Source organism: Manis pentadactyla, chromosome 11 (genome assembly GCF_030020395.1).
Source record: "Manis pentadactyla isolate mManPen7 chromosome 11, mManPen7.hap1, whole genome shotgun sequence".
NCBI classification, from domain to species: Eukaryota; Metazoa; Chordata; class Mammalia; order Pholidota; family Manidae; genus Manis; species Manis pentadactyla.
The window spans coordinates 44,715,937-44,742,511 of NC_080029.1; the positions used below are offsets into that span (position 1 = coordinate 44,715,937).

Here is a 26,575-nt window from a genome sequence, read left to right on the forward strand (position 1 = left end):
ACCAGTAAGGATCGCCACCATCCAAAAGACAAACAACAACAAATGTTGGCAAGGTTGTGGAGAAAGGGGAACCCTCCTACACTGCTGGTGGGAATGTAAATTAGTTCAACCATTGTGGAAAGCAGTACGGAGGTTCCTCAGAAAACTCAAAATAGAAATACCATTTGACCCAGGAATTCCACTTCTAGGAATTTACCCTAAGAATGCAGCAGCCCAGTTGGAAAATGACAGATGCACCCCTATGTTTATCACAGCACTATTTACAATAGCCAAGAAATGGAGGCAACCTAAGTGTCCATCAGTAGATGAATGGATAAAGAAGATGTGGTACATATACACAATGGAATACTATTCAGTCATAAGAAAAAAACAAATCCTACCATTTGCAGCAACATGGATGGAGCTAGAGGGTATTATGCTCAGTGAATTAAGACAGACGGAGAGACAAGTACCAAATGATTTCACTCATATGTGGAGTATAAGAACAAAGAAAAAACTGAAGGAACAAAACATCAGCAGAATCACAGAACCCAAGAATAGATTAACAGTTATCAAAGGGAAAGGGACTGGGGAGGGTGGGTGGGAAGGGAGGAGAAAGGGGGGGAAAAAAGAAAGGGGGCATTATGATTAGCATGCATAATGTGAGGGGGTGGCACGGGGAGGGCTGTACAACACAGAGAAGACAAGTAGTGATCCTACAGCATCTTACTACACAGATGGACAGTGACTCTAATGGGATTTGTGTGGGGGACTTGGTGACGCGGGGTGTCTAGTAAACATAATGTTCCTCATGTAATTGTAGATTAATGATATCAAAAAATAATTAATAAATAATAAATTAATAAATAAATAGATAAATAAGTATATTAAATGAAAATTCGTGAAATCTGAATAAAGTTTAGAGTTTAATTAATTTTAAAAAATCCCTAAAGAATACACCCCAAAACTATTAGAACTAATAACTGAATCCAGCTAAGTTGCAGGATACAAGATCAATACACAGACATCTGCTGTATTCCTATCTACTAACAATGAACTAGCAGAAAGAGAAATCAGGAAAACAATTCCATTTACAATTGCATCAAAAAAAATCAAAATAACTAGGAATAAACTTAACCAAGGAGGTGAAAGACCTATACCCTGAAAACTACAAGACACTCATGAGAGAAATTAAAGAAGATACCAATCAATGGAAATACATCCCGTGTTCATGGGTAGGAAGAATTTGTATTGTCAAAATGGCCATCCTGCCTAAAGCATTCTACAGATTCAAAGCAATCCCTACCAAAATACTGACAGCATTCTTCAAAGAACTGGAACAAATAGTTCTAAAATTCATATGGAATCACAAAAGACCCCAAATAGCCAAAGCAGTCCTGAGAAGGAAGAATAAAGCAGGGGGGACTACACTCCCCAGTTTCAAGCTCTACTATAAAGCCACAGTAATCAAGACAATTTGGAACAGACTCATAGACCAATGGAACAAAATAGAGAGCTCAAATAATAAACCCACAAGTATATGGCCAATTAATACATGATAAAGGAGCCATGGATATACAATGGGAAATGACAGCCTCTTCAACAACTGGTGTTGGCAAAACTGGACAACTACATGTAAGAGAATGAAACTGTATTATTGTCTAACCCCATACACAAAAGTAAACTGGAAATGGATCAAAGACCTGAATGTAAGTTATGAAACCATAAAACTCTTAGAAGAAAACATAGGAAAAAATCTCTTGAATATAAACATGAGTAACTTTTTCCTGAACACATCTCCCCAGGCAAGGGAAACAAAAGCAAAAATGAACAAATGGGACTATATCAAACTAAAAAGCTTTTGTACAGCAAAGGACACCATCAGCAGAACAAAAAGGCATCCTACAGTATAGGAGAATATATTCGTAAATGATTTATCCAATAAGGGGTTAACATCCAAAATATATAAAGAACTCACAAGCCTCAACACCCAAAAAGCAAGTAACCCTATTAAAAAATGGGCGGAGGATCTGAACAGACATTTCTCCAAAGAAGAAATTCTGATGGACAAAAGGCATATGAAAAGATGCTCCACACCACTAACCATCAGGGAAATGCAAATTAAAACCACAATGAGATATCCCCTCACAGCAGTTAGGATGGCCAACATCTAAAAGACAAGTAACAACAAATACTGGCAAGGGTGTAGAGAAAGGGGAACCCTTCTACACTGTTAGTGGGAATGTAAATTAGTTCAACTGTTGTGGAAAGCAATATGGAGGTTACTCAAAAAACTAAAAACAGAAATACCATTTCACCCAGGAATTCCACTCTTAGGAACTTACCCAAAGAAAACAAGATCCCAAATTCAAAAAGACATATACACATGTCTTTTTATTGCAGCAGTATTAACCATAGCCAAGAAATGAAAGCAACCTAAGTGTCCCATCAGTAGATGAATGGATAAAGAAGATGTGGTACATATACACAATGGAGTATTATTCAGACATAAGAAGAAAACAAATCCTACCATTTGAAACAACATGGATGGAGGTGGAGGGTATTATGCTCAGTGAAATAAGCCAGGCAGAGAAAGATAAATACCAAATGATTCCACTCATTTGTGGAGTGTAACAACAAAGCAAAACTGAAGGAACGAAACAGCAGCAGACTCACAGACTCCAAGAAGGGACTAGTGATTACCAAAGGGAAAGGGGGTTTAGGGGCATTATGATTAGCACACATAATGTAGGGGGCTCACAGGGAAGGCAGTATAGCAGAGAAAAGACAAGTAGTGATTCTATAGCATCTTACTATGCTGATGGACAGTGACTGCAATGGGGTGTAGGGAGCAGACTTGATAATATGGGTGAATGTAGTAACCACGATGTTGCTAATGTGAAACTTTCATAAGATTGCATATCAATGACACCTGAATAAAAAATTTAAAAAAAGGAAAAGACCTATACCACCATTTTAGGAAACTGTGAACATACACTGGTTTTCTCTGTCCTCAAATAATCACTCTATTAATTCTCAGAATCAAAGTAACCTCTCTCCCACAACCTCAAGTAAAGCAAGCTGCTTTACACTGTCTTCAAGGCTTTTGCTTGAAGAAGTTAACAGATACCCAGATCTTGAGTTTTGAGATGAAAACTGCCTGGTTCATTGTATTACACACATTCAGTTAAAAATATAAAGTGTTCCTCAAAACAAAAAGCAATCACTTAAAATTAAGTTCTCTTTCAAAAAAAAGCCATTAAAAACATTACTGGTTTATTAACAACCAACATTTCTTTCCTAAATATGATGTTTATGATCCTCTAAATCACATCTCATATGCAAATTTTGTTTTACAACAAAAATACTAGTTGCATAAACAGAGTTTTGAACCAAGTTATTGATCAAAAGCACCCTAGGTTACATATGGCAAAGATTACAGTATCAGCGGCACTATCAAAACCAAGAGCAGAATGCAAATGCTGCTTATTCACAACTTCCTTGAGTAACGATAAAGATGTCATTTTTTAAATAAATAATAAGTTAACCTTACCAAATTGGAAGGGACAGACACCTTTGGAAATAATTTTTTGAGAACTTCTTTAGCTTTCAATTCAACAGCTTCCACATGTTGTTGTCCTTCCTAAAGAGGAAAACGAACTAAATCAAACAAGAATATAAAATAAAATTTTAAAAAGCTATAGTATTTTAAGCTCAAGGGAGGAAAAGTCACAATATTTAAAAAATTCAGCTTAATAATGACCAACTTTTAAATTTCCCATTTTAATATGTCAAAATGCTTCTGTAAGCAAGAAGTCTGCAAAATCTCTAAAGCATCCTAAATAACAAATAATGTCTTTCATTAATTAAACCAATGCAGTACCTGACAATATGGACATTTTCCTTGCCATTAGGAATCAAGTGGTTTGCTCCCAGGAACAATTCAAAAAACAAAAAACAAAACAAACAAAAAATACATACTTTCTACAGCTAAAACTTTAAACTACTCTACAAAAAACAACACTTCCTACAGCTATAACAAACTACATACAAAAAAGTATGCACCTGGGCAAAGTAAGTGAGGCTTACTGGCTAATAAACCTATACCAAAAAATGTATTACAGATGGCCAATAATGCCATGGGATTAAAATGGCAATCTTCATATTTCCAGCTTCAAGATCAGTTGAAGCTACTAAGGCTAAACAAAGCAAAAGAAAAAGACCATCAAAATTTGATGGGTGGTACATATGAGAAAAAAAGGAAAAGAAAAGAGAAAAAAACCGATGGCCTATTACTTCATCAATGTCGAGCATCAAGACAACTAATACTGACACTTGTGTATGGACTCTGCCAGCTATAAATTGAAAGATAAGTATTACAAATACATGTCTAAATTTGGTGATTTTGAAACCAAGTCTAATGAATCAATTATTAACTCAAAACCATGGTTTGTCAAAATTAGGATAATGACTTGATTACACACAAAATAAAAGTCTAATATTCAAACCAACTTTACAAGATTAAAAAAAAACTATAAAAATGTACACCTCAACCAAACCAAGAACATCATCTCTAAACAATACTTTGCAAAGTTCAAAAGAAGGCAAGCAAGCTGGCAGGATCTCAACCCTATCTTTCTCTCATCACTTAAATGTGATCCTTGAAACCTATTACAGATTTAGGATACACTTTAAGAAAATCTAGTTACATGAAAAATTAAGTTACACAGTGCAAAGCTAGACATTAATCATAATCTGTACACACAAAAAGATGTTATTTTATTCAGTATTAGTGGCCAGACTTCAAAAATAAATGTTTTAAATATTATTTTCAATTCAATAAAGTCTACTGTTTTTCAGGAATATACCCACCTAACTGCATAAAACAAGGTATATTCATCTGAGAAAATAATTAACTGCTAATTTATAGATAATTAAAAGATCATTTTTATCATCTGACCACAGAAGTGGTAGAGCAAATGCCAAAGAAAATCAGTTAGGCAAGGAGACACTATGGAAAAGCTTTTTTGAAAAATTTCCAAGGGAAAAACAATTAACTGAAAGAAATAAGTGCTAACTTCTAAGCAAGAGGCACAAAGATGGGAAGTTACTTTTATTCTGTACCAACAATTTTAGCTAAAAAGTTGTCACTTGGCATAGCAATTTCATTGTGGACAGCAATTTCCATTACAATCCTAATTTACTGATTAGAAAAGAGCTAATATTGAAAACTGCATTATAATTTCTTTACTGTCTTTATCTAAGTGTAATGTCACATATATGGAGTTATCTTTCATGTGATCCTGTCATTTGTAGTCTCTCCTCATAAATATTTACAGATAAAGGTTATCCTGGAAAAACAATATATATTCCTCTGCTACATTTAGATAAGTGTATTGTTTCTTATCTATCATCTAAAACACTAAAGGTATTTTTATATAGTTCCTTCTCCTTAGAGATCTAGAACTGTGGTTCTAGATCAATCAACATCACGTTGCACCTATGCTGAGGACTGCCTAAATTCCACTAAAATAGAGAAAGACTGTAAATTCTATTCTCTACATGTAGACCATTAGCTATTCAAGAAGCCATCATGCATTTGGTAATGAGTTTTGAAATATGAATAAGTTCTTATACTCATCACCAAGCACATGATGAAATGTGGATAAGTTCCAGCTTTCTTTTGGAATCATAATATGATGCAAAAATACCTTTGAAAGTAGCATGTACGTTCTTTCAGGAATGGCATAATATTAAGAGATTGGCACTTCCTTGATACCCAATCTCATTAACAAAATTAAAGCTAAAAGGTAGCTCTTAACAGTGAAAAACAATATTGTAGAAACCACCAGAAACTATACCAGAACGCCCACTGCTAACAGAACTGAACCCAACTACTCACAATGAAACAATAACGTCCTGCCTGGCCAAGGATTTTTCTATTCCCTGGCCTAGATTTCTCTGATCCCAGTATCTACCAGCTGTCTCAAATTTAAGACTTAGTGAAAATTAGGACCAGGTGAATAGGTATTAAGTAAATACAAATCCACTACATGTAACTACAAAGGTACACTTGAAAAAAAAAATCTAAACTCTATACTACTAAAAAAATCCTTCAAGTATCACTAAAACTTTCATCTAAAATTCAACAAATTACCCTGGCAAACAAAATACTTATAGAATGTTGAACTTAACCACATGTGCAAAATTCAATACTCTTGTTCCACATTTACTGATTAGAATTTTCAAAATACTTGGCTGAACTAGCAAATTCACTTCTCTCAATCTTTAAAAATATTATGTCAACTACAAGTCATTAGAAATCTTCAAAGCCATAGAATAACTTGAACTCAGGGAGAATACCCTTTATCATTTCGAGAAGGAGGGAAATGTGTTTCAGGAGTACTTCACATACTCTGGTCAAGAGATTTCTCCCTCATTCAATATTCCATACTAAAGAACACAACATGCATCATTACTGTCCAATCACCTCAAAACTGTAAGCTTTAATTTTAGTTCCACCTCTTCTAAGGAACCATCCCCAATAACACATGCAGAATTGATCCCTTCCCTGTACTTCTTAAGACTTTATTCATTTCCACCTTGAGTCAGGTGTGCCCCAACGGACCTGAGATAAGAGAGTTCACTGTGCATTGCAGGCACATCCTGGGTATTCAAATGGGTCTGTTAATTCAGTTAGATTTTCTGGCTCAGGGTTTTCACTGAAGTTCTCCTAACCAATTCAAGAGGCACACTCTGGTAAGAGCTTACATGGGTACCACAGGTCTCCTGAGACTCTTCAGCTTAAAGCAGTAATCACCAAAGCTCAAACAATCAGGTAATCACAACAGACCAGCATGCCCAAAATTAAACCTTCAAGTAGATGAAAAAGCAGAGATGAAGAAGATGATAAATGTGGATGATAAGGAGATTTTATATTTAAATTGCAGTAAAATTAATGCTTTAGTCTGATTTAAAGACAAGCTGCAGATTTTCTCTGTTTAGTGGATCATTTCTAGAAGTTGCATTACAACCTTGGAAGTCTTGTTCACTTTGTCCTGCAGCATTTTTTCAGTTGATGCCAATGCTTCCATTGCTTCCCAGTTTTTCTCCCGAAGGTCCTAATCATTTTTAGAAAGAATGATTTCAGTATATCCATTATTGAAAGAGTTTTGCTTTTTACTTCATCAGTATTTTGCACTGCATTTAAATGCTGGTTACTGCAAAATTACTTCAATGGGAAAATATGTATATTAGCAAAAAAATAAAAAGCAATGTTTAGAAGTTTGAATGAGAAAATAAAGATGCCCACTTCCCTGTTTTAGGATACACACCAAATGCCAGCTTTAAAGTAATTACTGTGGACATGTGACAAAGAAGAAAGCATTCAAAAATAACTGCACAAACCAAGATTACAAATATGATTTCAGGTACACTGAATATTAGAGGATTAAGGACAGAGCAAATACACAAGTATTGCAAAAAAAGCTTTTGATCTTTAAACAAGGCCCAGTGTCACTCATAGGACTTTCCCTGCAGCATAACACCTTTTTCTCTAAATATGTTTTTACTAAATTAACACACTTCAAATCTACCCAGGAATCAAATAGTAACTCACTGTACTTCATATCTTTCTTGGCATGGTCAAATGTATATGCCATAAAGCAACCTGACATGCACTGCATGAGCCACTTGATTAAGGCTGAGTATGGGGAGGCTGGAAAGCGATGAACACAATTGTCTTGGAAGAGAAACTGAGGTCACTGGAAACTGAGCTCTGAATAATCTATTTTTACAGCATTTCATTAGCAAATACAATCAGGACAATTTACCGTATCTTCAGATTTAGAAACCTAAACAGATTTAAAAAATAAATAAAAAGCCAATAATCACCATTTACTGAATTCTTACTTTATGTGCCCAACACTGTGCTTGGAGCTTCAGCATAAATTTTCATTAATCCTAACAACCACCCTAAAAGGTATTTATTTCCATTTTATAGATGGGGAAATAGCTTAGATTAAGAAGTCTGGCCAAGTGTACACAGCAAATGAAGTGGCACAACTAAAATGGATTGACGCCGCAATCTGCGGGCCTCCAGCGTCCTGGCTCCTTTCACACGCTTCAATACCTCCAGTGCTGTCACGGCCGCCGCATTAGACTGGCATTACTATGTCCTCCTTATCTCAGAATTCCGATAATAAAACACAGTTAAGATGTTAGCAGTATATTGGCAAATTCACCTCAGGTTCTGTGGCCAAGCAATGCTGTTAGTACTGTTACACAAACACACAAAAACAATTCACATACCTAATTTTGACAAACTTGGGGGTGCAGGTACATGTCAACTTGTTAAATTAACAAATTAATGCAAACTTTGAAAAATTTAACTTTTATTAGAAAACACATACAAATTACTATCAATATTTCCCCTCAGATTTCAGTAACTTCTCAGTTCTTAGCAAACATACTTTGGTATGCAAAAATTCCTTCTCTAGCAAGAATGTTTGGATTCAAGTTACAGGTGTCACCTGCTGATCAGAGATTTAAGAAATGCATCTTAATTCACTATTTGTCTATTCAGCAAAAGTATTAGGATTTATATTTTTTAGGACATTATCTCTTCAGATTTTAGCATAAATGTATTCAGGTTCTGATGCTTCTAACACGCTTAATTACCAAAATCTGAACCACCTCTCAGTTAAAAAACGGAGGTTCCAGCAGGCTTTGAAAGACATTTAACTACTGAAAATACTGCTTTTGAAAACTGGTGTTACTTTTAGTTTACAAAAAGGCTAGCCTAATCAAAATAAGAGGAAATACCTTTGATTTTAAAATACTAAAATGAAAGAATAATTTTTCTAAATAGAAGTTCAATAGAAAATCAATTGTATTTTTAAAAACTGCAATAGTTATAGCTTCAATGTTTAAATCAGAAATACACAAATTAGCCTTTCCTATTAAAAAAAAAAACCACTCTCTAATAAAATGATTATCCCAATAATCCCCCAAAAAAGCTATATACAAAATGGTACTTTCTTACAAAGATTAAGAAGAAATCTAAAGTAGATTTTTAAAAATTCTGAACCATGATATTTCAGTGAAGCAATAAAAAGAAAAACTTTATTCTGAGAGAGATCTGCTTACATTGTTTTTCTTCCTCTGGTGTTCAACAGCATCCTTCAAAGACTCTAACTCATTCTGGAGACCAATTATTTCTTTTTCTCTTTCTGAAATTCTAAACCAGAACCATATGTATATGAATACACATAGCAATATTCTAGGCAAACAGTGAATATAGTACTTGTTACTACAAAATAAAAACAGTAAATAGATAATGCTTTGAAAATGCATTAACTTAGGCAAATGCTTTAAGCTTAGCTATTACCATAGAAAGCCTATTCCAAGTTCATATTTTCAAAAATGATTTTTAAAATAAATTTTTACAATATGACATGCTGACATTTGTGTTAAAGAGAAATCATTCTTAAAGAAGAAGTTCATGAACACAGGAACTGCTGTAGTTGTGATTATTTCTATTTTTAGCTAGGGCAGTAAAATAGCTATTTTCAGAAAAGTGAAAACTGATGTAGAAACACTCCCTTAAATGTACTTTCCTACCAGAACATAATGAAACCAGTTAAGATTTTCTTTAAATGGTTAATCCACAACAAAAAATATACTAATATGAGGTAGGTGTTCTCTTGTCATTTTTGTAACAGTTTCAGGATTCATATTTTTATGCATCTACCTAGTCATTTCCCGGAATTGCAGAAAGCAATGCCAAAGATTCATAATTCAATTCCGTTACAGTTGAAAGCAGCTTGGGTAGAAAATTAAATTAGAAACTCTTCTTAAGAGTAAGGTGCTATATTAAGGGGTTGGCAAATTAGGGCTGTGGGTCCAACCCACATCTCAAGCCGTAAGTTGATTTTACATTTTTTAAGTTTTGCTAAAATACATACAGATATGAAACAGAGATCTCTATGGCCCACAAAGCCTAAAATATTCATTATCTGGCCATTTATTAAGTTTGCTGACCCTTTCTCTTTAATCAAACTCAAGACTCAATTTACCAGTAAATAATTCTGAACTAGTAAACCACCAATTTTGTAAACAAGTCACGAGGCATGAAAAAGTCAAGATCATTTAATATATTTAATGTGGTTGACATTTAACATATTGAAACATTTAACATAGCATCTGTAATGACCTTAAATGCAACTTAGAAACAAATATAGGCCAAAAATAAAAATGTTTAAGTTAAAAAAAAATATAACACCTTAAAAGACAGTAACTGTAAGGATTATGAGATTTTTTATATGCAGAAGCTAAACCAAAATTTGCATCATTCAATTCCACAGTGGTATTAGGATAACTGATATAATTTTAACCAATTAGTAAAGACTTCAAAGTACAGTTTGAGTAAACGTCTCTCTGAATGCTGAAAAATAAAAATCTCCCTCAACAAAATATTCAAATAAATCCAAATACGGTAAGAAGGTATGTTAGCTCAGCTAAAGGCATAGCTAACCAGACCTGCAGTTAAAGAAATCCAAATAGAACTGTAAAAATTAGGTGACCATTTGCAATTACTTTAAGTAGCTTATCTGAGAACCGTTTAGCACATAAAAACAGTTATCATTTCCCAAGTTGTGAATCAAAATTATTACTCACACTTTTAATAGTTCTTCATGAGGGGGAAAAGAAGATGCCTATTAAAAGAGTTAAATGTTTTTAAAGTTAAACTTTCAAAACAAAGTTTTCTAGAAGATTTCAAAATAGCAAAACCCCTCAGATATAAATTGACAACACCAAAAGTAAAAATACCATCTTATCCTTTCTGCCCATCACCAAGTAATTTTTAAAAAAGCATGCACAAATTTATAAAATGTACTGCATGCTAAATCAAATCTTCATTGTCACTATGTATTTAAATTCTGTTAAAGTATTTATTAATTTCCTACTATGTGCAAAGCACTGAGTTATTGGCATCTTGAATTTTCATACTGTACAATTCATATTTGACTACATTAAGCTTCCAAAAGTGAAAAAAAAAGCCATAAATGAAGTCCAAAGCAAAAACTAGGAAAAGTTAATTTGATGTAACAAGAAGTTAATTTTACATAATATGTAAGGGAACAAAGTCCTTCTCGTTATTTATTCCATGATGACTGTGGGTGAAATTGTAATATTTCCAGAATTATCTCGCCTGACTTTAGTACATCTGCATATCAATAGGTGTTCAGACATGGGAAGAAGTATGGCTTTAGTGCATTTGCATCATTCCTCAGGGGTGGAGAGAAGTTCAACCCCATATCAATGGGTAATTACCTGGGCAACAGAGGGCTTATCTGTACCTGAGAGGTGATGGAGAGGGCTGGTTTTGGCTTCCGCCGGAGCAAGAGAGAGAAACAGCCCTGGACTGCAGTTTGTAAGCAATAAACGGATTTTAAACTTCATTTCTCCCTTTGACTGATTTCGGTTTTTAGAGGTATTTTGCCCCGGGATTTCTTCTCCCTGACCTTACAACGACCATAGTCTCCCAAACTAAACTACCATAAGCTTCTTGTCACAAGAAGATATTCTTTTGCTCCTCAAAATACTTTCTAGTTTATCCATATGTACTTTCATAAAATAATGTAAAAGATACTTTGGTAACAACTTTAAAAAGAAACATATTTTATTTTGCCAAACAGAATTATACCTTAAAGAAGTATTTTAAATAATAGTAAACTAGTACTTAGTATGCATTTCTCAGTTTCGTTCTAATTGCTGATGTTTTGTTTGGGGAATGTTTAAAATGACCACTATAGGATTTTAACTAAGAAAAGCACTCTAGAGAATCTGAAAATATACACACACAGATACATAACAGAGCTAGAATATAAACAGTAACATTATTTATGTACACTTTAAAATTGTAGATTTTATCTTCGCTATGGCATAACATTTTTTTAAGGAAATTTGATAAACAGATAAAACAACATATACTTATTCTGAAAGAAAAGACAAAAAAATGGAACAATTCCTATGGACAGTCACAGATTACATGACTTTTTAACTACATAAATAAAAGGCAAACCATCTAATAGCACGTACCTGTTGATAGTTCTGTTGCTTTAGCTGCTCGATTTGGAATTTAAACAATTTGTTTTCATCTTTTACTTCCTATTTAAGCAAAAATTAAACATGAATACCTGGACAGAGATTTTTATTTTCCAAACAAACTTTTGCAACATATAATAGCCATGAAAGTTCTAAAACAGTAATGATTTAAAAAGTAATAAGCCCTATACTGCAATGCATTATGGAATTGTAAATATTATTCCGTCCTAGCTTGGGAGTGGGTATATCTCAATGGAAGAAAACAGAATCCAGAAACAGACCCAAATACCTGTAAGAATTTAGTACTGAGTGACCTTTCAAACAAGGAGGTCAAGTTCTTCTAGTGGAATTCTGGGCTCAGCATTTCTTTGTTGTCAGGATCTGTCCTATGCACTGCAGGAAGTTTAGCAGGATCCAAGGCCACCAACTCACAGAATGCAGCATCCCAACCCCCCCACCAGCTGGAACAACCAGTCTCCTAATACCGCTAAACATCCTCTACAGGCATAAGCACTACAGTAAAGCAATGATGGATTATTTAGTAAGGGGGTTAACCTTTTCTTTAAAGGTTGAAATGTTATTCTCATAACTTACTCTAATAAATAACATGAATAAAACATCTGAACAAAAAATTTGTAAATATATAAGAAAATGTGAAAACATTTTTATCATCATAGAGTGAGAGATAACTTTCACTCCAAAACTAAGAGTCAAGAAATTATATTGAGTACATAAAAATTTTAAACTTCCAAAATATAGGAAAAAACACAAATGAAGAAAAAAGGAAAACTTAACAAACCACTTCACATACAACAAAACACTAATTTTTCTTCTTATGTAAAAGGGATCTCAGTTTTAAAAAGTTGATCCAGAGGGAAAAATGCAGGAAAAATTAAAGGCCAATTCATACAGAAATGAAGAGTAGAAACTTGTGTCACAATCAAATGCAGATTAAACAATACAGCCACCTTTCAAGCTTAATATTAAATATTTTTATCTTTGTCATTGTTGGAGAGGATGAAAAAGAAATGGTCCTCTACTGGCAGGAGTGCTAATTTAAACACTTTTGAAGGGCCATTAGCATTATTTAACAAAATTTAAAATGAGTCCAATTGGGAGGGACCAGGGAATGTGATGGAACCAAGCCTTGGAGCATAAAGTATGAGCAAGACTATTCTGAGACAATGCAGGGAATCTAAAACTTGCTATCACTTGAATCAGTGTTCTGTAAGTACTTTCAATATTAACTACCTGAAGTTGAGGAAGATACTGATTTTCTGTTTAACTATCTCTTTCAAGAAAAAACAATCTGCATAAACCTATGGCCCAAAAGTTCACTTGTAGGAATTTCAAATACAGATACAGTAGCAAAGGTATTGAAAATGTGTATGCAAGGATAGTTACTGAAGAATTGGTGTAACAGGGAATACAACCCTAAATAATATGGTATCCTAAACTAGGATTGGTTATATAAATGATGATACGACCATACAACAAAATACCATAAAGCCATTAAAAGTTAAAAAGATAGGAATGCATTTACCTTAAAAACATTAATTTGGTGACAAGCAAAACACAAAAGTATGTATGGTTAAATAGAGTATTTTAAAAAACAAGTATATACACATACATTGTATGCATGGGCACTCTCTCAAAAGATATACAAATAACTGACAGTTACCGGAGGAAAGAAACCCAGTAACTGGGTGGAAGACAGAGTCATTCTGTATTTTATTTTCTTGTGTAGTAGTCAAAATTGTTTTAAAACATGCAAAAACAGTAATTCACAGAATAATGTTAAGTAATCATATTCACCTGTAATAGCTTTGTTTTGCTAGAAAGATCACTCTCCCTCTCTTTTAGAATAGTTTCTACTCTCTTCATTTCATTTTCCTTTTCTTTCAACCTAGAAATTTTACAAACACCTTACATTGAATTATATACATAAAAAAAGGACTAGACTCCAATATCATCCCTACAGAAAAAAAGACAGTAGAACCAATGCTTATCAGGTTCTCACTTTATTACAGCAACTCACAAATCTGTTTTTCCAGAATCATTCAACTCAAAGTCAAGTACATCCTAAACTGCTACAGTTTATATTTCATACTTAACATTTCTTAATCAAGTATGGCTTTATCTAGGAGCAAAATGTAAAATAAAAGCCACAATTAGTTGACCTTAGAACTTAGATATGTCCAACACCTTGTGCATAAGATGCCAGATGTAATTTAATCTGGTTCTCCCTTGCCCAACATAGATGTCTTACTATTTCTAGCCCGAGTGAATCCAATTATTTGTCATCCTAAGCAACAGACCTCTCACAAAACACTTAACACTATTAAAATGATCTGTTTATTCATTTCCTCAGAGCAGGAACCCATCTTAGCCATTTCAGTATTTACAGTGCCAAAGGACACATAATAGACTCTCAAATATTTGCTGAATTGAACATTATTTTTATTCTACCTTAATCTAGAAGAATTTCAAAATGTTTATGAAAAATGACAGAAAAGCATACATAAAGAGTGGGATTTTAAAAAAGGAAAGAAACAGCAAACCTTAAATATATACTGCTAACAGAAAGAAACCAATCTAAAAATGGTACATACTGAATGATTCCAACTATATGACATTCTGGAAAAGGCAAAATTATGGAAACAATAAAAAGATGTTGCTTACAGGAACTTGGGTAGGAATGTGGGGTTGGAGGGAGAGAGGGATGAACAGATGGAGCACAGATTTTTTTTTTAGGACAGTGTAACTATTTTTTATGATACTGAAATGATGGGGATCTGTCATTATTAGTCAAAACCGACAGAATGTACAACATCAAGAGTGAACTCTAATGGAAACTATGGACTCTAGTTAATAACAATATGCTGATATTAATTCACCAATTTTAACAAATGTACCATACTAATGCAAGATGTAAATAAGAGATGGGGGAGAGAGTTATATCAGAACTCTGTACTGCTCCCTCCTACCCCAAAACATAATTATTAATTTGAAAATACAAAAAAAAATAAGGTCAAAATAAATCTAAAATTATCTACTTTAATGATATATATGTCTGCTAAAAATATGACACAAATGTGTCTCTAACCTTTCCATTAGCAAATCAGATAAAATCCCCTTGACAAAAACAATTTTACAAATGACCAATCTTAAAGCCAAGAATAGAGACATCTTCCTTGGTCTTCATAAAGTCAATGACCTAATAAATACCCTCAACTATCTTACTTTTAAAGACATTTGCAGAGGCCCACTTCTTAAAGATTAATGAAGACTGATGGCATCACATCAAAACAAAATCTATGAAGTCCATATACCCTTCCCACAAATGAAAACTGATTTAGTTTGAGAGATTTCTTAGGACAGAAAAGTTTCTAGAATGAACAGCTACAAAAACTGGTACCTCTTATTGCTGATCAGATTTACTTTTTTACTATTTGGCATAGCATAACTGAACTGACAGGAGATACCATTTTCCCCAATAAGCAAGTTACTTTTAAAGAAAGATTCAAATTTCATTACAAAGATTATGGCTAGGATTATCTCTGGATGATTCAGAGATGTTACTCTTCCAAATACTAATATGATTTTAATTTAAAACAAACTTATTTTCTCTTTATAATAATTGCATACTTTGTATTTAAAAAAAAACTTAACTGAAACGAGTCTATATATTAGCAAGAAGAAAAATTTTAGAAATGTGTTTGAAAGGTCTGGAAAGGTGTGGAAAAAATGAAAGTTCCTGTGGCCAGGATTCTCACCTGGTCCTGGTTGGCTCACTCAATACACATGTGTGGGCAATATGTTGCTATTGACTCTATATAAAGAGCTCCTCCCAGTGCTCTGGGTGACATGGTGGCACAGCTGCAAGGCTGCAGGAGAGCAGAGCAGAGCAGAGACTGGAGTGGTGGCAGCACCGAGGACAGAGGCCCAGAGGGCAGCTGTGCGGGCAGAGAGGTCCAGAGGCAGAGACTGGCTTGCCGCATGTTCTGAGTGGATGGGATTTTAATGATTGATCTGCCACCATGGAAATAAAGTTGGGTATAACCCTTTCACCCCCAAGAACATTCTACTGTCATTTCTTTGGTCACGTTGAATCAACAGTGAACTTGCCCGGGGCTGAAACCCACTGGCAAGACAAAAGGATAAAGTCTCCAAGCATCCGAAAGCACTTAATGCACCTGTTTTACTATATCAAACAGATACCTGGCATACTTGCCTCTGGACTATAATTCCTACTGAACAAGGAAGTTCAGGACTTAGAAGAAACTCATCCTAATATTCAAGCACACTGAGGAAAACAGTAAGACATTCCTCTTTAAAATGCTGGCAAAAAGCATACTTACACAGCCTCGAGTTCTTCAAATTGTGATGCAGAACATGCCTAAGAAACAAATTCACATTTTTAATTCTACCATCAAATAAATCAGGTACTACATTATATATTTTATATATGTATGTATGTATATAATCATTCACCAGTAAAAAAAAAAACATATGTGGTAAATATAAATGGCCCAATCTTAAAAAAAAGACAAAATGAATTTTTTTCATTTAATTTTTAATATCCATTTCTTAAAGGACTACAGATTAAGACACCAATTAAACAACAGACACTTAAGGATGAGCTCAAGAGTCCATCTGAAAATGCCCATCGCTTTCAGGCTTAGGCTCACAAATCAGGCAGAAAGACCTGACGGGGTTGAAAAGTTAACTTACTTTATCAACAACAAAATTATGGTACAACAATAATTTTTATGGCAAAGAAACTCAGAGAACATATTAACTTCTTTACTTTCTAGTACACTAGCAATTTCTCATTATTTTATAAAATATGCTGGTAATTATTTACATTATACCTCTTTCAAGTTATGTTGTGCTACTTCCTGAATATGAGCTTTTAAAGATGCATTTTCTTCTTGAAGATCCTGAAAAAGAACAGGTGTGAACAGAATTAATATTCAAGTATAAAGAAGATTGTTTACTTTAGTTTTTAACTTCTCACCTGTAAGCATTTCCCTCTACTGGCTAGGTCTCTCTCTCTCTCTTCTAAGACAGTCTTCATGGTATTCATCTGTTCCTCCTTTCCTTTTAATCTGACAATGAAAATACTACATGACTATACAGAGCAAATATACTGGAGACTGGAAAAGTGTATTTTAGGTTGCACTCACAGTTCAAATTGATTAAAATAAGCTACAGAATAAATATTTTAAGTATAAAGGCATATGTAAGATTTTGGGTATCAAATTAAGAAGTATAGGATAATTAAAGGAAACAGTTCCATCACCGAAGATCTGGATTTTGAATAAATTAGGGTAGCTCTACTCCCACTCCATATCACCCTGCTTAAGTCAATACCAGCAAATTTAGGCAGCTTACTACAACTGATTTAGGCATACACAGCCAGTTTCAGAGTTGCTATTAAAACGGGCAAAAGAGCAACATCTCAGTTTAAGGTCATATTCAGATTATATAAAATTATGAAAAATAAGACTTCCCACTCGACCCCATTCCCATCAAAAAGCCTGTAGGTTAAATCCTAATGAAAAACTTAAGACCTTGAAGTCTTTTTGAGATATAATTTGATATTCTCCAAAATATTACTTGAAATCAAATTAAAAGCGGTGATTTTTCATTATAACTTTAACTTGTGGAGAAGGGTGTATTAAAGGGTAATCAGAGGAATGGTACTTACAAGCTCTGAAGTTCCTGAACTTGAGAAGTGATAGATAACTGAAATACAAAGAAAAAAGCAATTCATAATGCTTTCAGTTTGCCTTATTAATAAGCTTTATGATAAACTTTAAAATGTGTACACTTCCAATTACAAAAATCCTAGCTGAATTATTCATGCCAAAATGAGGTATGTTTTAATTTCACCTTCTCGACTCCAGGAACAGTAAGAGTAACAAATTAAAAATATACAGCGGCGGGTAGGATGGAGGGAGTGCCAGCAGGGAATATAATTACTAATAGTAAGTCTAGATAATGTGATACTTCTAAAATTACAAAGATGAGAATATTAACTGTACACATACCTCCCTACATAACAGAGCTCTTATCCTTCCCAGTCTTCAAGGCCAACTACTCCTCATCAATACTTTACACTGCCCTTCTTTAATCTCCTTCTCTTATCGTACACAGTTCAATAGTACCTTTTAATCCCCACTATCTTCTAATAGTCTCTTCAGATCTTGGCTTAGATGTCCCTCAGGAGGAGACTTTCCTGAACTCTCAATCTATAACAGAGGATTTTGATCTTTTCATCATACCCTGTTTCATTCAACACATTATCTTCAAGCACTAACACAGTGCTATGACAAACAGGAGGAACTGAATATTGTTGAATCAGTCTGTTAGATGAATGAATAAATCATCTCTTTCATGCAATCTCATGATTTTTTCCAATGAAGCCTTATCAGATTAAATTCACCAAAACACAACTATTTTCAGAAATGGCATCTACCTCTGAAATTTGTATTTTGTTCTATAGGCAAGGTTGAAGCAATTACATATTCTCTAACAAAACATTTTGGTCCACGCAGTTTAAAAAAAAAAAAAAAGGTTAAAAAAAGGTTTACCAAACTGTTTCATGCTTTGTTTTCTTAAGTTGGCAAACTAAAATGAAACATTAATACAGAAAACTTTCTAGAAAAGATCTAACAGTTAAAACCATAGTGTTTAAAAATCAACAGCACTTATCTCAAATCAGCCAAAAATAAATAAATATGGAGTACATAATCCAATATACTTACAGCACACTACTGTAAATTTTCTTCTAAGTAACAAGAAAAAAATTGAATAGCTCATAAATACACTAACAAATCTGTCATGCTATGGCTCTGGGATTTTTTTTACCTGTTGAGCCTTTTCAAGCTGGATATTTCCTATTTCTTCTTTTAGAGCCTCTATTTCCTGTTTCAAATCCTTGACAATGACAAAACAGACAAGATTGGACAATGGAAACACAGATATTGACATAAAATGTAATGTACAGACAAGCACATGAAATTAAATGGTATTCACTAAAGTTGATAAACAAAACCAAAAAAAACACACACAGCTTTCTTCCCCAATACCTGAATAGTTTTCTCCTTATTAGCAACCTTGAGAAGTTCAGCTTCCAGAAGTTCTTCCACGGACTTGATCTTTCCATCTTTTTCATGGATCCTAAGACAAAGAAATGCAGTTTTAAGCTTGAATAGAATTTGAGATCTACCAACTAAGACACAAAATAGCACCAAATCATCAACAGGCTTACCAAATCAACTCTTCACATTTTAGGTAAAATAGCAACATATCTGGCAAACAGAATGGAAAAAAAAATACCTAAAGCTCTTCCTAAATGAGAATTTATCTGCAACTACTAGATGGCTGAAGCCTATGCACACAAGAAGAGGCTGGTAACATACTTCCAAAGTGCACAGGGATTATAAGATTTGTAGCCTAAAGAACAATGGGTAGAACTGAGTTTCCCTCAACAATATTGGCATCTAGAGCTCTGAAAGCTGCAGCAGAACTTATACACAATTACAGCATCAAACGTCACAGATACCTCAAGAAGAGGATGCATGCAAGGAACTGATCTCTTATTCCAATATCATCTGTTCTTTAATAGTTCCTACTGCAGAAACAGAAAGTTGACAATTTGCTACCATAAATTAAGAAAATAGATGGCATCAATTATAAAGCAGATATTTTAACAATCACACTGCACTGAGAAAGCACATCTAAGTTCCCTTATTCCATCAATAAAAAATTATAGTGTGAAGGTTAAACTAACATGTATCAGCTGTCTCAATTGTACAAAACAAGATTTATGAGCACTAAGAAAATGGACCAAAAGAGAAAGACCAGTTTAATAATGTCATCACTTACACTTTCTTAAGTTCTTCAACTAGAGATGCAAAAGAAACCTGCAAATAGAAAGGTATATCCTACTTAGTAATTGCTTAAAAGTATAAATGAGTCAGAAACAGAAAAGTATGTTATCCTTAAGTTTTCTACTATACCAAAATCCAAATGGGAAAAAATAAAACCAAGGAATTCTTTCTAGATTTTTAAAAATAATTATGAAAATGAAGAGCACTTTGAAAGTAAGCAGCTTTAAAGCTACTTATGGTAAATATAGGTCAAAAGAAAAACCAAGTATTAAATTACTGAGTAATTCTAACCAAATAAAGAGAAAATACAACTAGGAAATTACCTAATTTCAGACAGCCTCTTCTACTATTATACAGGATCTTACTATTTGTATACAGTTGACTCTTGAACAACACATGGGTTATGCACACAGACCCCCTGCAGAACTCCCCCACCCCACATGTAACTTCTGACGCCTCCAAAATTCAACTGTTAATAGCCTACTGTTGACTGGAACACCTTACCCATAACATGAATAGTTGATTAACACCTATTTTGCATATGTATTATATGCTGTATTCAAGCTAGAGAAAATAAACTTTTTTCAAATTGTCATCTCCAAAAAATTTTCCGATATATTTATTGGCAAAAAAAACCCTGCAAATAAGTGAGGCCTGCACAGTCTTAACCCAAATTGTTCAAGGGTCAACTGTACTCAAAACCTTTTATAACTGTAGTAAAAAACAATGACATCCTATTTAGAGTACTCTATCCAGCACCTGGCATACAGTCAGCATTCAGTAAGTCACAGCCTCTATTACTGATAATCAAGTCACTAATTATACACAGATTAAAAGTGTAAACAGATTGCAAGTTGGAGTAGGGAGGAACAAACAACAGACTGACTGCAGTTGAATCTAACAGTTTTGTCCATTGTTTAGAAGAGAACAATTGTAGGATCTAAATACATTACCTGATCATTTTGTTTAGTCTTTAATTCTTGAACCTCTTTCCTCAGACATGAATTTTCTCTTCTTATTGCCTTTTTCAAAGACACATAAACACAATATACTTTAATTTTCTGAAAGAAATAACAAGCTTTAAAATACAGGAGCTTCTCCTTTTTCTTTAGCTGCTTCTTTTCCTCTCTGGAACACCCAGAAATCTCACTTGTTCCACATGTCTACAGTCTATAACCTCTAGAGCTAGTCAAATGAGTTTTTGATTCAATCATCCCCACAAGTATTTATTACTACATATGTTTCCACAGCCTCAAAACTACATGGTACACCACTTACCAAGTCATCTCTCTCCTTAAATTAAAATACACCTTTTAACTTATTTTTTCCAGCAACCATATCCTAATCAAGTTAATTAAAGCTGTGATAATCATAAAACAGAACTATAGTCTCTCCTTTTCTCTCGCCTCCAATACTACTGCATCAACTCATGAAGTCTGCTAATAACTGGTTATAATTTGGGCATGGATGGAAGTGGGGAAGCCTATATTATAATTCCTAACAATAGTATCTACTTATATAAGCAGTGAATGCTACAATCAACTATGCACTTTTCTATTTCTAATAAAATGCTAATTTAATGAAAAAAGACATCACATAAATTCATAAAATGTGGGTAACTAATATTACATTTAAAAGCTATGGGAAAACCTTATAGAAATTACAGTGAAACCCCTTCATATTCATTGAATAAACCATAAGGAAAATATATCTATAAAATGCTTTACTTTCAGTTCCTCCTCTTTAGTGGCCACCTGAATAAGTCCAGTTTCAAGTAATTCTTCCACAGTCTTCAACTTCTCATCTTTTTCTTGAATACTGAAATTATATGAAATTTAAAATATATGTAGGAACTATTTTTCAAAGTAAATGGTATCACTCCTAAATATTTTACATGGATCAACTCCTGTATCCATCCCTATAAAGTTCTGATTCTGGAAAGATTTCTGAAGATCTTTGATCACAGCCTAAGGGTACTACTTCCTCTTTACAAATGAGTAAAATGTGTTCTCAAGTAATGCATGCTTTCATGCTAGCCTAAAGAAATACATCACTGCCACAGATGATGCCCACAAACCCAGTATAATCCCAAATCAGATCAATTAATAGCATACCACTCTCTTCTATCATGAATTACAAGGAAGATTTCAAGGATCTAGATTAATAAATAATTCTGTTATCTCAAATTTGGTAGAAATGAGACATTAAAATATAAAAAGAAAATTTTAAACTCTTACCATTTTTCCATTTGTTCCACAACATCTTTGCTAGGCTAAAAAAAAAAAGTTTAATTTTACCAAGTTTGCAAGTTATCTAAAACTAGTTTAGATAAAGGATTCTATAAAAAACTATTTAATCAGATGCAAAAATTTAGGAAGATGATCCATATCTGAAGACTGCTAAAAATAAAAGAATTATTTAATTCAGAAAACACAAGACAGAAGAGAAGCAACTACACAAAGACACAGAAAAAGATGAAGTATAAAATGGGCTTGCAAAATAAATTAGTATCCTTTGAATAATTTTTTAGTCACTGTAAAAGAAAACCTTAAGGATGAAAAGAGAATTTGCCTTACTTCCTTTATTAATTCATTTCTTCAACATAAAAAGTCCAAGGCTCACGGCCTCACAAGCCAGGAAGGAGGCTTTGCTTTTTCTTTTTATAAATTGATTTGTTTTAACTTTTAAAACTAAGTTTTAACAAGTGCACCAATCCTGTTTACAATGCAATTAATTTTTAACATGAAGATACTGTGTAACCAACACTCAGACCAATACATAGAATAGAAAGTTTTAAAATTGATTGTAAATTGCAGAAGCAACATATGAACATATTCCCCTTGTAAAGCAGTAAAGCATTACATGTAAGCTGACCTCACCCCCTTTCTAATATTCCCCCATAAACACAGAAGTCCCCAGTAATGTGTGTCCAAAAGGGGGGCTTCCTCCTTGGCATTCCCAGGGCTTCAGACAGCTAAGCAGCCTTACAAAAATGTGTTTGTGATCTTTTTCCTCAAACATTCTCTTCTGCCATCCCATTCTCTTCTTCTCAATTTTTTTCCCTTTTTATTACAATCATTTTTCACAAGTACTATTAATTTTTCCATTGCCAAATTCAAGTCCTAAGATTCTATTTCTTGCATATTTCTAAATTAATCAACTTTTCTTCAATGCCTATGGAAGGCCTTCAGCTTTACCCATCTCAAATACCACAATACACTAAAATTCTCTCTGCTTTTGGTCCATAAGGATTATTCTGTGAGGATTACAGGAAGAACTTCTCAGTGAGAAAAAATTTTCCTTCTACCAGAAAGAAGATAGGTGCTGTCAAAAGTACATTAAATCAGGCTTATAAAATGTGAAAAATAAATCATACAGTAAGTTTATAAATCTTTCAACAAGATGGTTTTTTATCCATCTTTATTTTTGACAAATGCCATCTCTCACCTAAAGATTTAACACAAAATGTCTAACTATGTATGGTGATGTATGTTAACCAGTTATTGTTATGATCATTTTGCATTATATACAAATATCAAATCATTATGCCCAAAACTAATCAAATGTAATGTCAATTATATCTCAATTTAAAAAAGACAACACTATTAAGTCCAAGTTACCTGCACCCTAATCACTGAGTTGTATTATTATCTTCAGTCCTACATTCTTCTCCCCCACATAAATTCAAACATCTGTTACGAGAGTGATCTAAAATGCTCAACAAAAAACCTAATCATCCTTGCAATAAATACCTTTCAGTGGCTTACCCACATGCTAGATGAAGATCATGGTTCTTACACAGCAAACAAGGTCCTTCATGATTAGGCCCGAAAGAGTCTTTTTCCACTCTTTACATCTCATAATTTACATTTCTACAATATGTCAATACGCCCTGAAATGCCATTGTCACACACTGCCATGACTTTTAACACTGCATCCCCTCACCCTGGAGTACCCTTTAGCTGTTTGGCAAATTCATGGCCATTTTTCAAAATCAGGTTTAGCTGTCCCCTCTCTATCATACCTCTTCACCCTCACTCTCCTTCAGATAGAATTTGTATCTTCCTCCAAACCTACAAACACAATTCAGTAACTTTATTCATCACACTTTTGTGTTACTAAGCCACATTCCTGAGGGTAGGACCCAAGTCTCATTCATCTGTGTAGCCTTAGAATGCAACACAGTACCTAGCATACACCCAATTGGTAAATATATAATGAACTGAATTTCCTTTAACAAAGCTACAGTTTAATAAATACTCTTGGTCAAGTGCTCATCAAGTATATTCAATTGCACAAAACAGACCATCCATCCACTTACTATCTATGCAACATTTTCACTTCTTACATTGTAGGTATAAATCCAATCCAAATTTTTCCTTCCCAGATGGTTTTCAAAACTACATGTTATGTGACAATGAATTCTTCTGCAATATAATATAGCCCTGCAGCAAGGCAAAGCGATTTCCTGCTCCCATAGTTTTTACTTAATAATCTTGATCATTAAATCTTAAAAATCTACAATAAAAAGTCATACTGCTCCAGACCTAAGAAGTCAAAATGCTTCAAAAAACAGGATACCTGAACCCTTCCCCGCAAAAAAGTTTGATTTTATCTTGAGTAAGTAAGACCTTAGTAACTGATTTATTTGCCTCATCTACCCACAGGCATACATCCAAATGGAGTCTTCCCTTCTTTCATAAAAAGTTCCTTTACCTTGTATTTGTCTTTCTGCTTCCTACACCTGAAGAAACAACAACTTGTCGTCATTATTGGTTTCTGCTTCAATAAGCTCAATCTTTTCTTCCAGAATAAAAATCCATGGGGGCAGAAGGACTGAATTTTTTTTTACATAACTAAACTGTTCCTCTCTCAACTGTCACTTGGAATGCTGACTGCTGGATAGAAAGGGGTTAAAGAAAGGTGGAAATGAAAGAAATGGAAATTATACTAATCTTTATCTCTTCTTTCACTAGCAATAGCAATTAAAATGATCAGAGAAAAAGTCAAAAAGATGATTCTTTAGTCTGCCAAAATGAGACTGTTAAGTTATACCTACCTACTAATCAGAAACATTATCAGCACAGTATTTGCTTTCTAGACTAAAAAGAAAGTGCTTTCAGAAGAAAATTGTAAGAATTACCAAAGAAAAAATCTTAAATTAGTACCACAAAGTAAGTTTCCCCTCTTACCATATCAAATAATCAAAAAATGTGGCTATGAAATTTTGTTCTGTGGACTGTTCTTCATAAAAATTCATAAAACTATCCTTCACTTAAAAAATCCATCTCATGCTAAAATGGATCTTAACAGAGTATCTAAGAGTACACAAAAACCGGATAGTAGACAAAAAGTTGAATATTCAATAAGGTAGAAATTAGAGGATTTTTTAAAATATTAACTTCCACACATGATAGGGTATTTTATGTAAGCTATTAGAATTACAATTCTTAGGGCATCATATTATCTTTAAGGAAAAGATAGTGGAAGGAAAAGCTAGTGGTTCTGTTCCTATCTAATTAGGATGGAGAATACCATTTTTAGTGCACAATAAAAGTTAACAATTTTTAAAGATTCAAGTTTTCTGCTTAAATTCAAGAGTTACCAGTATCTTTAATACTGGAATTCTAGGAAAGATTCAGAAATTTCTAGCATCTGTTCTAGCTCCCATGAAGTAAATTTTAGAAAGTTTAAAACTTTATATATGGAAATAGGTATTCCAGAATCTCTAATAACCAACTCACAAACAGTACATTCTGCTTTTCAAGGAGGAGTTAACAAGACCAAAAGATACTTATCATAGTTTATCTAGTCAAGTCACCAATGATGCATTTCCCGACTGGTATTTTATATAACTGCTAAAAATTAAAATGCTGTCAACTGAACTATAACCAGAGACTGTAAGATACTCCGAGACTGCAGAGGTGATAAATTAAAAAAAAAAATTTCTCCCTTGTAATTTATCATCTCTGCAGTCTCAGTGTATCTTACAGTCTCTGGTTATAGTTATTTTAAGTATCATTGACATACAATCTTATGTGGGTTTCAAATATACGATACAGCGATTCAACAGTTACCCATATTATGAAATCCTCAACCCATCCAGTGTGGTCACTACCTATCAATGTAGTAAAATGTTACAGAATCATTAGCTGTACTACCGTCCCCATGACCAACTTACATTGTGATTGAGGATTGTTGTGCTCCTTTATCCCCTTCCCCCTCCCCACTCACCCTCTCCAATCCTTTCCCTTTGGTAACCACTAGTCCCTTCTTGGAGTGTGAGTCTACTGCTATTTTGTTCCTTCTGTGTTGCTTTGTTTTTATACTTCACAAATATGTGAAATCATTTGGTATTTGTCTTTCTCTGCCTGGCTTATTTCACTGAGCATAATACCCCCTAGCTCCATCCATGTTGTTGCAAATGGTAGGATTTGTTTTCTTCTTATGGCTGAATAATATTCCATTGTGTATATGTAACACTTCATCTTTATCCATTCATCTATTGATGGACACTTAGGTTGATTCCATAGTACAAGGAAGAAATCTTATAACTGATGAAATATTTATTATGAGTTATAACACAA

At 33.7% G+C, this 26,575-nt stretch overlaps 1 protein-coding gene across 21 annotated transcripts in view; it reads right to left on the reverse strand.

Annotated features, from left to right (window-relative positions):
• Positions 1–26,575, reverse strand: part of KTN1 (kinectin 1) — a 124,024-nt gene that overhangs the window by 19,629 nt on the left and 77,820 nt on the right. For 7 of the 21 annotated variants that reach the window (XR_008992485.1, XR_008992484.1, XM_036918579.2 and 4 more), the window contains 16 exons: positions 22,226–22,260; positions 21,716–21,806; positions 20,942–21,010; positions 19,984–20,021; positions 19,185–19,275; positions 18,964–19,032; positions 17,801–17,838; positions 17,108–17,198; positions 16,962–17,030; positions 16,449–16,486; positions 13,903–13,993; positions 12,082–12,150; positions 10,657–10,694; positions 9,127–9,217; positions 7,014–7,100; positions 3,533–3,622 (listed from right to left, as the gene is read on the reverse strand). Coding sequence is in view for 19 of the 21 variants with exons in the window: in XM_036918579.2 (XP_036774474.2) it covers positions 3,533–3,622; positions 7,014–7,100; positions 9,127–9,217; positions 10,657–10,694; positions 12,082–12,150; positions 13,903–13,993; positions 16,449–16,486; positions 16,962–17,030; positions 17,108–17,198; positions 17,801–17,838; positions 18,964–19,032; positions 19,185–19,275; positions 19,984–20,021; positions 20,942–21,010; positions 21,716–21,806; positions 22,226–22,260 (1,095 nt within the window). In the remaining 2 variants the exon portion in view is untranslated. The remainder of the gene's footprint in view (positions 1–3,532; positions 3,623–7,013; positions 7,101–9,126; positions 9,218–10,656; positions 10,695–12,081; positions 12,151–13,902; positions 13,994–16,448; positions 16,487–16,961; positions 17,031–17,107; positions 17,199–17,800; positions 17,839–18,963; positions 19,033–19,184; positions 19,276–19,983; positions 20,022–20,941; positions 21,011–21,715; positions 21,807–22,225; positions 22,261–26,575) is intronic. The other 14 variants (XM_057488437.1, XM_057488430.1, XM_057488436.1 and 11 more) reach the window with 7 other exon arrangements.